Raw genomic sequence first — 14,305 nt, 5'->3', positions numbered from 1 at the left:
CTGGAGCTCAAACTGATGAAACGGTTATGGCTGGTTCTGATAGAAAGGTGTCAGAACACACAGTCAGGAGCAGTTTGTTGGGTATGGGGACCGGTCAGGGTGCCCCCGTGCTGACCTGATGTTATGGCTGATTGGTGTATAAAGTAATGGGAAGAATGAAGACATTTTAGATGGAAAAAGGGGGACAGATAAAAATGTTATTTACAGCTAGAGCTATGTGAAACCTTCCATGTCTGCTCCGCTCTTCCAGATTCCTGGATTATCTGTCTGATCTCTGCGTGTCCAACAAGACTGCCATCCCCGTCACACAGGAGCTCATCTGTAAATTCATGCTGAACCCCACCAACGCAGACATCCTCATCCAGACCAAGTGAGTCACACCCTGCAGTGTCTATATTTAAAACATTCAAGTTGATCCGGTCACATTTCACTCCTTCATTATTAAACATGTACAAACACGCGCATTGGGTGAGCTCTGAAGCTGCTTCCTTCCTTCCTTGTGAAATGGATATTTTCAGCAGCAGCAGCAGCAGCAGCAGCAGCAGCAGCAGCTCTACGTCAGAGTGTAATGTGTGCAATTTTTCTAGTAACTGCTTCGTGTCACGCTCCCTCCCTCGCCCCCCCCCCCCCAGACTAATCCCTAACACAGAGACCACCCTGGAGTCCTCTCTGGTGCTGGAGGAGGTGGATGAGGAGGAGGTTTGGCTCTACTGGATCGACAGCCACAAGGAGCCTCACGGCAAATCCATCCGCCACCTGGCCCAGGATGCTAAGGGCACCCACAAGATGGATGTAGACATTATCACCTATTACAGGTGACGGTGGCATTGTTGCTTTTAGTTCCCCCATATGCTGCACTTTCCCTCCCTGCAAAAAAATAGCTGAAACAAGCAAGCACGAGTGTATGTTCTTCCCCTTTTCTTCCCATGTCCAACACAAGAACATGTCCCTCGCCTCCTCTGCAGGTACCAGCTGAACCTCTTTGCTAAAATGTGTCTGGACCGTCAGTACCTCGCCATCAACCAGATCTCCTGTCAGCTCTCCGTGGATCTGATCCTGCGCAGCATGTTCGACGACTGCCTGCCCTACAACCTCAGAGCCTCCTTCTGCCGCCTCATGCTGCACATGCACGTGGACCGCGACCCGCAGGAGGCCGTCGTGCCTGTACGCTACGCCCGCCTCTGGACCGAGATCCCTTCCAAGATCACCGTCCACGAGTGAGCGTCCGTCCGTCCGTGTGATTGTGTGTGTTGTGTGCAGGCGTATTTTGCGGCGTGCAGACTGTGATTGTGCTCTCCGACAGGTTCGAGTACGAGTCCACCGACTCATCAAGAGAGGAGATGAAGAGGAAGTTTGCTCCCACCATGGAGTTTGTGGAAGAATACCTTAAAGATGTGGTCAGCCAGCCGTTTCCGTTCGGGGATAAAGACAAGAATGAACTCACGCTAGAGGTCAAATAAACACTAACAGTCACACTCACATCCAGTCGGCCAAATCAACCTCAAACTGTGCTTCATGTGTGTGTCTTTACTTCTCTCCTCTAGGTGGTGAATCTGGCTCGTAACCTGGTTTACTTTGGTTTCTACAGCTTCAGTGAGCTGCTGCGTCTCACACGCACTCTGCTGGCCATCCTGGATATTGTCCAGCACCCCCTCACCTTCATGAACAAGCTCAACAAGAGCCCAGAGGCTGGTCAGTGCACTTACACAGTTACACGGCACAAGTGCATTCTTTCATTGCATTGGTCGACTAAGGTTTACTCTTTTATTTAGACGTTTCAAACGGTAGATGGAAAGTTTAATTTAAGTTAAGTCAAACTGTATTTAGTTGTTTCCCTGTTAAGGCGCTAAGATAATTGGACGGGGACGAGGCAGTTCCATCATTTAGGGAAATAAATAAATAAAAAAACATCTGGTTCAGTTTAAAATGATGAGCAAAGGACAGACAAGAGCCCAGCGTCAGTAGTCCTCAGGTTTCTAGATGCAGCGGTTGATAAATGTATGCAGGACCAAGGCTATGCATGAAAGCATCAGGATTCAACTGTGAAAGAAACAGGGAACTAGCAGAGGGAGAAAAGCAACGAGGTAATAGTCTTGCTTCTTAGTTATTGTCAGAAGAACTTTTGCAGTTCTATTAGACCAGATAAAGAAGCCTGGCCGTGGAACCAAAATATGAAGTTACAGAAATAGAGACAGTCGAAGATGAGGTCAAAGATCAGAGAAAGAAAGGAGGGATTCAGGATTGAAAACCTTTTCATGGGAATGTTAATCATAAGTGGACAAAGTGGTAAATATAAAGGGCGGTTAGGTTTAATGGACTAGTGTAACGTCCTCAGGGCATTTGTTTCAGCTTTTATGATACACATAGTCAAAGTCATGTCAACTATAGAAACAGTTGCACAAAAACAATACAAAATGTGTGAATGTTTCCTTTAGGCAACAACGTCCTGCGTACGATCCACGGCGTCGGGGAAATGATGACTCAGATTATGATGAGTCGAGGCGTGCCGCAATGCCTCCCCGACGCCCCTCCGTCCCTGCGCTACGGGAGAGGACACTTCCTGCCAGACAACGAGGACGTCATGGTGATGGACACCAAGCTGAAGATCATCGAGATCCTGCAGGTGAGCGCCGCCTGCTGGATGTGCTTCTGGTGATTTCTGGTGAATGTTTGATTTCTATGTTTGATTCTATTTTTGGAATGTTTTCTGTTTCAGTTCATCCTGAGTGTGAGGTTGGATTATAGGATCACATATCTGTTGTCCATCTACAAGAAAGAGTTTGGGGACAAGACCATCTCTGAGAGCTCTGCCTCTGTGTCTGAAATGCCTCCAATGACACGTGCGACTTTTATTCTCTCTTGATGCAAAGTACTAAAGCATTCGCTCCACGTTCTAAATGAGGCGTTTACTGACCTGTTGTCCTCTTTCTTTTGTTTTCCAGCTTCTGAACCAGACATAGACGAGATTGCAACCAAAGCAGAGAGCATGTTTGCAGGGAGGTAGGTGACGCTGTTTTTGAATGACCTGGTTCCTCAGTCTCTCTTTTGAAATCATCCCATCTGCTCAAAATCTCCCTCCTGATCTTTTTTGTGCTCGTGTGTGACTTCAGCTCCAGCTCAGAGCTAAGTGCGGTGGAACTGGACGACGAGGGGGGCCGGACCTTTTTGAGGGTTCTGATCCATCTCATCATGCAAGATTACCCCCCGCTGGTGTCTGGCTCACTGCAGCTCATCTTCAAACACTTCAGCCAGAGAGCCGAGGTCCTGCAGGCCTTCAAACAGGTTAGCGACTCAGCAAGTTAAACTCCAGCATTTGATACTCGACGAGCTGACAAAGTGTGTGGCGTCGGGCGCTTCCTGAGTTAATCAGTTTGGATTAGGAGGTTCTGCAAAGGGCCAAACAGCAGCTGTTGTAAACTGTCTCACTAAGAGCTTCCTCAGCTGGAATGGAGAGCTGCACGAGCTCCCGTTTTAACAAAGCGCTGACTTTCCAAAGTGGTGCACTGAGACTTCTTGGCAGAGATGTGCTTTCACACACATCTTAGTTCTTTTAATATCCTCATGTCTGGTTTTATTTCTCATCCGGTGTGTCTGTGTGTTTGTTTTCCAGGTCCAGCTGCTAGTGTCAGAGCAGGATGTAGAGAACTACAAGCAGATCAAGACCGACCTGGACCAGCTGCGTCTGACTGTGGAGAAGTCGGAGCTGTGGGTGGAGAAGAGCGGAGTCTACAGCAGCGAAGACCTCGTGGTCCGGCCGTGCAAAGAGCAGAACCTCGAGGTGCTGTACCGTCATTTAAATGCATCTAAAAGCAAATCTGATTTTAGTGTGACTTTTATTTCTCCACGGGAAGTTCCTTTATTTCTCTTAAACATCCCGTCTGTCATCCAGCTGTTTGTTGTCATTGTTCATCAGAGCTGATGGGAAGCTGTTTTGTTGGCTGTTACTGTACTAAAGAATAATGAATAATAATGTCTGGCTGAGCAGGAACCTGCTGTAAATCAGCTTCTATTAGTCAGGCCTGTAACATGCAGTGTTTGTTTTTACATCATTATTGTTCCAATAATGTAATAATGGGGATGATAAGGATCAGCGCAGGGACTTTTCCCACCACTCTGACAAACAGCTGCTGATTAGAGACGGGATGTAAAGGTTGTTGCAAGCCAAAGATAAACCTTCTGGAGTGAACACAGAATCCTTGTAGAGCTTTAAACCAACAACAATGAAGCTATTTAACATACTGTTTGAATTTAAATGAATGAAATCTGAATTAATAATTAAATGTAGTTACTAAAGGCTTGTTTTTCTTCTTCTTCTTGCCAGGAGGTTGTCCTGAGCCCCGTACAGGACGGAGATATCAAACCTCAAATTGACAGCAACAAAGCAAACAACTACAACATCGTCAAAGAGGTGAGCTCAGTTACTTTATATCCAGGTTGTCTATTTGTTCTGCAGTGTGTCTATAATACACGTGTGTGTGTCTGATATTTAGATCCTACTGCGGCTCAGCAAGCTGTGTTATCCCAGTAAGAAGAGTCGTGTGCAGCAGCAGAGGCTGCTGAAGAACATGGGGGCCCACACCGTGGTGCTGGACCTGCTGCAGATCCCCTACGAGAAGGTGAGCCACGACCAAAACAGCTTCTGCACAACGTGGTTCCCTTGATGTCTCGCGGTCTTTACATTCTGACTAATAATCTTTCCTTTTTATTTGCTTGGTTCTGCCTTTGCACAGATTGACGAGAAGATGAATGAGATCATGACCCTGGCTCATGCATTCCTGCAAAACTTCTGCAGAGGAAACCCTCAGAACCAAGCTCTGCTCCATAAACACCTGAACCTCTTCCTCACTCCGGGGGTACGTTGATATGACCTTGACTTCCTTTTTTCTAGTAGCGCATCAGCAGAATTAACCTGTAATGAAAAATACAAGCAACAAGTGATACGTTGTCCTGGTTTATTAGTTTCAAGAACAGTTGTCTTAGTTTGTTCTCCTGTTATTAGGGATGCACCCCTACCTGTTATACAAATGAATCAATATACTGTTTTTAGTATCTTCCTCTAAAAGACTGAATCAAATCTCCCCTTTCTCACCAGTTGCTTGAAGCTGAGACGATGCTTCACATCTTCATGAACAACTACCAGCTGTGCCACGAGATCAGCGACCGCGTGGTCCATCATTTTGTCCACTGCATTGAAACGCATGGGAGACACGTTCAGTACCTCAAGTTCCTTTCCACCATTGTGAAAGCGGACGGGAAGTACGTGAAGAAATGTCAGGACAAGGTCATGACAGAGGTGAGTATTCAGATGTTGTCAAAGGGAAGCGTTTTTCACTTTTATTCATTTCGTTAGCAGTAACCGTTTCCTTTTCTTCGGGTCCAGCTGGTGAACGGAGGGGAGGACGTGCTGGTGTTCTACAACGACCGCTCCTCGTTCCCGGTGTTGCTGCAGATGATGGGCTCCGAGCGAGAGCGGACGGACGAGGACGGAGCTCTGGCCTACCACAACAACCTCGTGGAGCTGCTGGCTGCCTGCACCGAGGGCAAGAACGTCTACACCGAGCTGAAATGCAACTCTCTGCTGCCGCTGGACGACATCGTCAAAGTTGTCACTGATCTCCACTGCGTACCAGAGGTAAACGCTGGGGGATTTTACCAGATCATAATAACATAGCTTGAGTTTAATGGTGTAAATCAGGGGTCAGCAACCTTTACTATCAAAAGAGCCATTTTAGGCAAAAATAATTAAAAAAAAATCTGTCTGGAGCCGCAAAACATTTGATCATTGTGATGAAGGTAACACAGTTTATAGTCCAAGTATATAGTATATAAGTCTAATGCAGTGAGGGCCAAAGAGACAATGTACGACGGAGTATTAGGGCCACATTGAGGGAAAAAACATCTGAGATTTACACAATAAAGTCATGATATTACGAGAAAAAAGTCATAATATTATGAGAATAAAGTAATAACTTTACGAGAAAAAAAGTCGTAATATAACGAGAATAAAGTCATAACTTTACGAGAATAAACGTCGTAATATTACGAGAATAAAGTCATAATATTACGAGAAAATAAATTGTAATATAACGAGAATAAAATCATAACTTTGCAAGAAAAAAAGAAAATAACATGTAAAAGCCACTGGAGAGGAGCTAAAGAGCCGCAGGTTGCTGACCCCATTAACTTTTATCTGAAAGTAACCAGGCATCTGGTTTCTTGTTTCTTTATCCCGCAGGTCAAAACCGCCTACGTGAACTTTGTGAATCACTGCTACGTGGACACAGAGGTAGAGATGAAGGAGATCTACACCTCCAACCACATCTGGAAGCTCTTTGACAACTTCCTGGTGGACATGTCCAGTGTAAGTCTCTGTCAGACTGAAAGGTCACATGTGTCTGTTCTAATGAGGTAGCATATGTGTTAAGATACAGAAAAGGATGGAGGTGTGATGAGAGAAGTTTTCCTCCGTTTGTATTTAAGGTGTGCAACAGCACCACAGACCGTAACCATGCCGACCTGGCCCTGGAGAAGTATGTGACGGAGACAGTGATGGCCATCGTGAAGGGTTTCTTCAGCTCACCGTTCTCCGTCAACCACTCCAACCTGCAGGTACTTTTTGTTTTTCCCCTCTGACGAGCAGGAGAGATGTTCCCGCCGAGGGAGGCTCACTCACGGCACGTCCAAATCCTTTTGCCAACTTTTAGCTACTTTACAGTGAAATCCTTTGACAGCAGACATTCCTGCATCATCGCCTGCTGGGACCTTCTCATTTCATTGCAGACGTTTGTACCTCGAGCAGATGCTTGAGGTGTTTTACGCAGAAGTCTGTACTAATGTCTCCTATCAGACACAATATTGAAGTGTTCCCATCAGGATTATCTCTGTCTCTCTCTACACTTCAGCCCCTTTTTAAACAACAGTATTCCCTGCTCTCTCTCTCTCTCTCTCTCTCTCTCTCTGTCTCTCTCTTCACAGACGAACCAGTCCGTCTTCATCAAGCTGCTTCAGTCTTCTTTCAGGATCTATAACTGCACCTGGATCAACTCAGCTCAGAGGGCTAATATCGAGTGCTGTATTAAAACACTGGCTGACGTCGGTGAGTGTTGCTGCGCTGCCGTCTGGCCTTCCAATGATAACAATGATGGAGAGATGGAGGCATTGAAATACTTTTAAATTAAATGTAATAGTAAATGTATTGATTGTGCTGACATCCAACCCCTTGGTGTTCTCCCCCCCAGCTAAGGCTCGGGCCATAGCCATCCCAGTGGACCTGGACAGTCAGGTCAACACTTTGTCTCTCAAGGTCCACAGCAACATGGTGCAGCGAGCAGCCAAGGACTGGAGGATCTCCGCCCGCACACGACCCCGCAAGGAGCCCCTGGGTGGCCCCGACTACAAGAACATCATCGAGAAGCTGCAGGTGCACATTTAACTAACAAGACTATTAATCTACAGCCACACTAGCAGCTCTGAGACGGCACACAGGCTACGGTGACCAGACGTCCCGGTTTCAAGCTGACGTGTCCCGAGTCCTGACACATATCTGTAAAACACTCAAATGTCCCGGTTTTCATCAGTCACTAACAAATTGTCCCGGTTTTCACCACAATTAAAATACTAATATCATATTTACATAGACGTTTATCATGTCCCACTCATTCATTCATTTGTGCTCATGAGATAAGTATACTGAGAGCTGCAGCAGTCTCTATAGAGAGGGATGTTGCTTCTTTCTGATCCCACTCCGTGCTCAAATGCGCCACAGGTGCACCAAGTTAGCCATACTGATGAAAACGCATATGGCGCATCGTGCTTGCATCGTACGTGCATCAACGTTTGGGGGTTTGAAAATATGGTCCCCCTAACGTAGGCACGGCAGAGCTCTGAGCTTAATGCTAATGTCAGCGTGCTAACATGCTAGCACAGATATGTTGTTCACCATGTTCACAGTCTTAGTTTAGATTTGTTAATTAGCACTGAGGCTGATGGGAATGTCATTATTTTGCAGGTATTTTGTCATAAAAGTGTTAAACAAATGACATTTTTCACCTTATGGTGGCGCTAGATGAGAAGTGAAGGGATCACGTTAGGATAGTTAGGAGGCTTCATCCTCTGGGGACCAGGGCTCTCTGTACAGAAGCTCATGGCAACCCAGCCAACAGTTGTTGAGATATTTCAGTCTGGAGCAAAGTGGTGGACTGGCAAACCAACATCTCCATCCCTGGAGCCGTGGCGCTGTAGCGTGGCTAAAACATCTACATGAAACTTCCTTTAGTTTAATGAACAGGAGCGTCCAAACTGAGAGGTTTATGAGGGCTTTTATGAAGCGTATCAATCTCTCCATTGAACCCTTTATGTGTGTCTGTCTGTGATGTTAAAGGGGGTCGTGTCCCTGCTGGAGGAGCAGTTCAGTCCCAAGGTTCAGGCAGAGTTCTCCGTGCTGGTGGACGTTCTTCACAGCCCGGAGCTGCTGTTTCCAGAGGCGGCTCGGCTACGCTGTGAGAGCGGAGCTTTCATGTCCAAGTAAGTCACCGGCCGTAACCTGTGGAAGGAACAAAGAACAGGCCCAGAGGCCAGTTCTTTAAAGTTTTAATCCAGCTACAGAGAAGACCGGCGGCATGGCTGACGCAGTAGTTCAGGGTTGGAAGAGGATTCTTGAGAGAAATTGCTGATAGCTGTTATTTTTTGCTGATATTTGATATGTGCCGAGCTAAAGACTGGCATGTCAAAAGGGAGCATTGACTAAAACCAACAATAATTAACTACTACTAACTACTAGGGCTGTCAGTTGATTAAAATAGTTAATCACTATTAATCGCAAATTTATCAGACATTTTTTATCTGTTCAAAATGAACCTTAAAGGGAGATTAGTCCAGTATTTAATCCTCTTATCAACATGGGAGTGGACAAATATGCTGCTTTATGCAAATGTATATATATATTTATTATTGTAAATCATTTAACAACACAAAACAATGACAGATATTGATCCAGAAACCCTCACAGGTACTGCATTTAGCATAAAACAATATGCTCCAATCATAACATGTCAAACTGCAGCCCAACAGGCAACAACAGCTGTCAGTGTGTCAGTGTGCTGACTTGACTATGACTTGCCCCAAACTGCATGTGATTATCATAAAGTGGGCATGTCTGTAAAGGGGAGGCTCGTGGGTACCCATAGAACCCATTTACATTCACTGATCTGGAGGTCAGAGGTCAAGGGACCCCTTTGAAAATGGTCATGACTGTTTTTCCTTGCTAAAAATTTAGTTTAAGGTTGGAGTGTTATTTAACCTCCTACACTACAAGCTAGTATGACATGGTTGGTACCGATGGATTCATTGCAAGTTGTGTTAAAGAAATTAGCGGCGTTAAAACAAATTTGCATTAAGGCGTTATTATGGCGTTAACTTTGACAGCCCTAATAACTACTATTATATTTATACAGTAGTTGTGGAGGTTTTGGAAAAGAGCTGAAAGTAAAGAAACACAATTGCATAATTGAAATGATCAATGATCAACTTAAAGACCAATATTTAGCTTTAAAACAAACAATAGTAAATATGTTAACTTAATGTATCTGTGGTCAGAGGACTAAAACTAACAGAGTTCATAAAAACATTAGTTTTGTATACATCATGAAACCTCTGGGGGTGCTGTTACTCTGCTGCTGCTGTCTGACCTCCCTAGAGAGCAGGAGAAGGGAGATGTCACCTGTGATCAATGAAGTATTGCTTTGTTTTTATTACATGAGCTGTAAATGACACAGTGCTTCTCTTTGTCACTCTGTCAGACTGATCAAACACACCAAGAAGCTGATGGACAAAGAGGAGAAGCTGTGTATCAAGATCCTGCAGACACTCAAAGAGATGCTGGACAAGAAGGAATGCTTCCAGGAAGCCGTGAGTACTCGACCCCGTCACCGGAACACGGTTCTAATGATGTCACTGTTTAGAAACTTGTGGTGTTAGTCTCTCTCGCTCTCTCACGGTCACATATCACATCTAGGTAGAATTATCTGAAAGGTTTGCTGTGGATTCAGCCCGCCCTGTCTTCAAGCACCAGCAGTGCTGTACTCCCATCAGCAGTGCGGTGTAGTCCTGGTTTCCTCCCAGGTCTGTCGGCCCAGAGCCCAGACTCCCCTTTATCAGTATGCTGTGGGCCCGGCTGTGTTACATAAGACAGGGAGGCACTTGAGGACACACTCACACTGAGAGGGAGAATAGGAGGGAGGAAGTAAGGGAAGGAGGGGGGGCAAGCACCGAACAAACAAATCAATACTGCAGCGAGTAGGGGGGGGTGCAGCAGCAGCAGCCCGTCTCCTTACTGCACCCCCGCTCTCAGCCAGAGGCCTGGAATGACAAGAGTTGGTAGAGGAGGAGACGTAAGGAGGTGGCTGCCAGTGTGTATGTTTGTGTGCACCAAAGGGAGGGTGGAGGCTGCAGGGGCCGAAGTACAACAAAAGTCCGATCTGTAATCACCTCTGGAAGGTTTACAGTTCGTTCCAGCTGAGAGGAGGTGACGCTGTGCGATTCACACAACACAGCGTGCATAAAAACATCAGCATTGTTTTGAATGTCTTGGAGCTCATTTTATTGAACTAAACATTGAAGTAAACTCTGAGGAAGCTCGTGTTGCTGTCCTCATGCAGACATGATGGAGGTTATTGTTGCACCACAACATCACCTGTTAGAACAGACTGTATGGATGTGCCTTTTACCCTCTCTGTCCGTGTAATTACATTAGTAATACTGTCAAGTACTGCCTTCCTCAGTAATGGTACGTGCCAGCCGGAGTCACTTAAAGCTGCTTAAAGGAGTCAGAGTTTTGTTTTTCCATATTTGTGTTCGCATCTCGTGTCAGTCAGCCAAAGCTATTTCTTTTTTTTTTTCGAAATGATTCAACAGTTGTGTGGAATAAGATCAGAGGAATTTAAAAGTGGAAAAACAGCCACTTTAAAAAAAAAAAAAAAAAAAAAGCGGCTCGGTGCATTCGAGCAGCCAGACAGCGAGCGCGCTAACGATATGTGAAATGTCAGTTTGTGTAGGTGTGCGAGAGTGTGCTCAAGCATGTATTTGTGGCCTCTCTTTGTCATATCCCTGTAGCCCTGAGCGTGGAGCTGCAGCCTCACTGCACGAGAGAAAGAGAGGGAGAGAGAGGGAGGGAGAGAGAGGGAGAGAGAGGGAGAGAACGATTGATGGAAATAATGAGAGAGGGAGAGGCAGGCAGACAAAAACAGAAGGAGAGAGAGACAGAGTGACAGCATAGGCAGCAGAGGTTGGTGGCTCCCCTGGGGTGCAATGAGTGGGTGGAGGAGAGTGAGAGAAAGAGATGGAGGGAGAGAGATTGAGGGAGGGAGGGAGGGAGGCAGCCATGTGAGGAGCCATGTGAGAGGAAGGGAAAAAAAAAAAGTGGGCAGCGGCTGCAGGGTGAGGGATTGGAGAGAAGCGGAGTCTGCTCAGTCCATGAGGAGACAGGGCAGGGGGTGCGCTTACGTAACAGCCTGCAGTGCCTGAGCCAGCGTCACGTGTACCATCACGTTCTCCCTCCCTCCCTCCTTACTCTCTCTCACTCTTCTGTCCGCTCGCTGCCTCTCTCCTCCTCGTTTGCCCCCTCCATGCTTTGTCTCAGTCTATCGCATTCTGTCTGCCCGCACAAGTTATTTTTCTATCTCTCTCTCTCCCCTCCACCAGTCCCACCCAGGCTCTGCTCTCTGGGTTTGCCTGGGTCATGCCAGGAGCGCTGGTTGGTCGGTGGGGGGGGGAGTCTGCAGCAGTCACAGTATAGAGATGTGTTGACTCTTAATGCTGCACTGCATTTTATTGGCTGTCAGATGAGGGCAGCTTCATAAATGTTTGTGCTCCTACAACCAACACCCTTCAACATGTCTGCAGTGACAGAACCACTTGAAAGAATGATAAATATTACATGGGAGAAAATATGCATAAAATAACATTGTAGACTTAAATGTTAGCTCATTTAATGCAATTTGTATAATTGTTAGTCTGGTGTTATTCTCTACTTTTCTGATTGTTTAATCCCACGAAGCCGATAATGCAACGATCCATCTCTCAATACTTTCTGATTTCCCCACCTTGTCTGCGATACTCGGCTGCAAGCACATTTATTGCTGCTTAAGACAAAATCTTTAAAAGTTGGTCATTATTATATTGTTTCTAGGGCTGTCAATCACATGATCACAACACTAATTAACTACTACTAACTACTAGGGCTGTCAGTTGATTAAAATAGTTAATCACTATTAATCGCAAATTAATGGGAGTGGACAAATATGCTTGCTTTATGCAAATGTATGTATATATTTATTATTGTAAATCAATGAACAACACAAAACAATGACAGATATTGTCCAGAAACCCTCACAGGTACTGCATTTAGCATAAAACAATATGCTCCAATCATAACATGGCAAACTGCAGCCCAACAGGCAACAACAGCTGTCAGTGTGTCAGTGTGCTGACTTGACTATGACTTGCCCCAAACTGCATGTGATTATCATAAAGTGGGCATGTCTGTAAAGGGGAGACTCGTGGGTACCCATAGAACCCATTTACATTCACTGATCTGGAGGTCAGAGGTCAAGGGACCCCTTTGAAAATGGACATGACAGTTTTTCCTCGCCAAAATTTAGCCTAAGTTTGGAGCATTATTTAACCTCCTTCACGACAAGCTAGTATGACATGGTTGGTACCGATGGATTCATCAGGTTTTGTAGTTTACAACCTCTGAAAGATCGATTGCGTTAAAGGAATTAGTGGCATTAAAATGATTTTGCGTTATTTGACGGCCCTAAGAGTTTAATTTTTAAAAAAAGGCTCAGTAATGTTTTAAATCACCAGGGCACTGTTTAAGTGTTACTCAAACAGGAGTGGATAATGCATTTGTTGGGGACTATTTTCATTAATACACGTTTCATGCACTACGGAGCATTTAAATCACCAGGATGGTATGTGTTGTCGGATTCAAGAATATTAATTTTCATGTGGATTAAGATGCCACCACGGTTCTCTAGTGGCTAAGATACATACAATATATTAAGATTGATTAAAAAAAGCCCTCCGATTCTACTTGAAACTTTCCTTACAATTTATATATATATGCTGTATATACTCAATATGCAAAATAAACTACAGTACTCGTATTCATCATGATAAAGGTCACCCAGAGGAATCAGTTATATCAGGCTCTGGATACTCAGATAGTATTTATTATCGTTGACAATAAGAAAAATGTATCCTTTAATCCAGGGGTCAGCAACCTTTACTATCTAAAGAGACATTTTAGGCAAAAATAATAAAAAACAAAATCTGTCTGGAGCCACAAAACATGTGATCATTGTGATGAAGGTAACACAGTTTATAGTCTAAGTATATAGTATATAAGTCTAATGCAGTGAGGGCCAAAGTGACAATGTACTACGGAGTATTAGGACCACATTGAGGGAAAACACATCTGAGATTTACACAATAAAGTCAGAAGTTTACGCGAAAAAAAAATAACACATAACATTACTACTTTATAATATTCTGACTGTATTCTCTAAATCTCAGATGTATTTTTTTCCTCAATGTGGCCCTAATACTCCGTCGTACCGTCGTACCATAGACCTACAACAATGATAAATAAAAATGAAAATGTAAACAAAAAAACAGTTATTCATTTCCATTTTTTAAAATCCACCGGGCGCCACTGGAGAGGAGCTGAAGAGCTGCAGGTCGCTGACCCCTGCTTTAATACCATGGCACAAGTTATTTTTGTGTGGATAGTTTAGTTGTTATTTTCTATGAGCACATGCGTGCACATGTATATAACGTGCACGTGAGCGTGCCTTCTCGTTCACAGAAGATTGAAAACTAGTTACGTAATATAAACCGCTCTCACACTCTGCTCCTCTTTCCTCCCTCTCTTTCACACTCATCCCTGTCATTCACACGCTGTCTGTCTGTCTGTCTGTCTGTCTGTCTGTCTGTCTGTCTGTCTGTCTGTCTGTCTTTCTTTCTTTCTTTCTTTCTATCTTGCCTGCCAAGTTTCACACCACCTGCCCCAAGGCAAAGCAGATTTACAGATTACCACCCTCTTGATACTAAGCGCATCACACAGACGCATGTAGACGGAAAGCCTCGCTCAGACAAACACACACACACACACACACACACACACACACAGTCCCAGGCATGCAGTGCCACGCTGGCTGTCCCTGCGTGAGCTCATCCTGCAGGGTTTTCCCGTGTTGTCCGTCTACTGGTGGGAGTAGTGGAACACGGTTAAGGAGGGGGCCGG

The 14,305-nt window shown here is 45.0% G+C and overlaps 1 protein-coding gene across 2 annotated transcripts in view; it reads left to right on the top strand.

Annotated features, from left to right (window-relative positions):
- Nucleotides 1-14,305, top strand: part of itpr2 (inositol 1,4,5-trisphosphate receptor, type 2) — a 76,399-nt gene that overhangs the window by 27,225 nt on the left and 34,869 nt on the right. For both annotated transcript variants that reach the window (XM_074634152.1, XM_074634153.1), the window contains exons 17-37: nt 251-370; nt 633-815; nt 966-1,217; nt 1,304-1,451; nt 1,545-1,692; nt 2,436-2,623; nt 2,717-2,840; nt 2,943-3,000; nt 3,111-3,282; nt 3,611-3,778; nt 4,322-4,408; nt 4,491-4,616; nt 4,731-4,853; nt 5,093-5,293; nt 5,381-5,632; nt 6,236-6,361; nt 6,481-6,609; nt 6,976-7,096; nt 7,239-7,420; nt 8,381-8,523; nt 9,798-9,906. In XM_074634152.1, the coding sequence (XP_074490253.1) occupies nt 251-370; nt 633-815; nt 966-1,217; nt 1,304-1,451; nt 1,545-1,692; nt 2,436-2,623; nt 2,717-2,840; nt 2,943-3,000; nt 3,111-3,282; nt 3,611-3,778; nt 4,322-4,408; nt 4,491-4,616; nt 4,731-4,853; nt 5,093-5,293; nt 5,381-5,632; nt 6,236-6,361; nt 6,481-6,609; nt 6,976-7,096; nt 7,239-7,420; nt 8,381-8,523; nt 9,798-9,906 (3,160 nt within the window). The remainder of the gene's footprint in view (nt 1-250; nt 371-632; nt 816-965; nt 1,218-1,303; nt 1,452-1,544; nt 1,693-2,435; nt 2,624-2,716; nt 2,841-2,942; nt 3,001-3,110; nt 3,283-3,610; nt 3,779-4,321; nt 4,409-4,490; nt 4,617-4,730; nt 4,854-5,092; nt 5,294-5,380; nt 5,633-6,235; nt 6,362-6,480; nt 6,610-6,975; nt 7,097-7,238; nt 7,421-8,380; nt 8,524-9,797; nt 9,907-14,305) is intronic.

Source organism: Sebastes fasciatus, chromosome 4 (genome assembly GCF_043250625.1).
Source record: "Sebastes fasciatus isolate fSebFas1 chromosome 4, fSebFas1.pri, whole genome shotgun sequence".
In the NCBI taxonomy this organism is placed as follows: Eukaryota; Metazoa; Chordata; class Actinopteri; order Perciformes; family Sebastidae; genus Sebastes; species Sebastes fasciatus.
The sequence above is the reverse complement of the archived record's forward strand: the minus strand, read 5'-3'. Positions and strand labels throughout refer to the sequence as shown.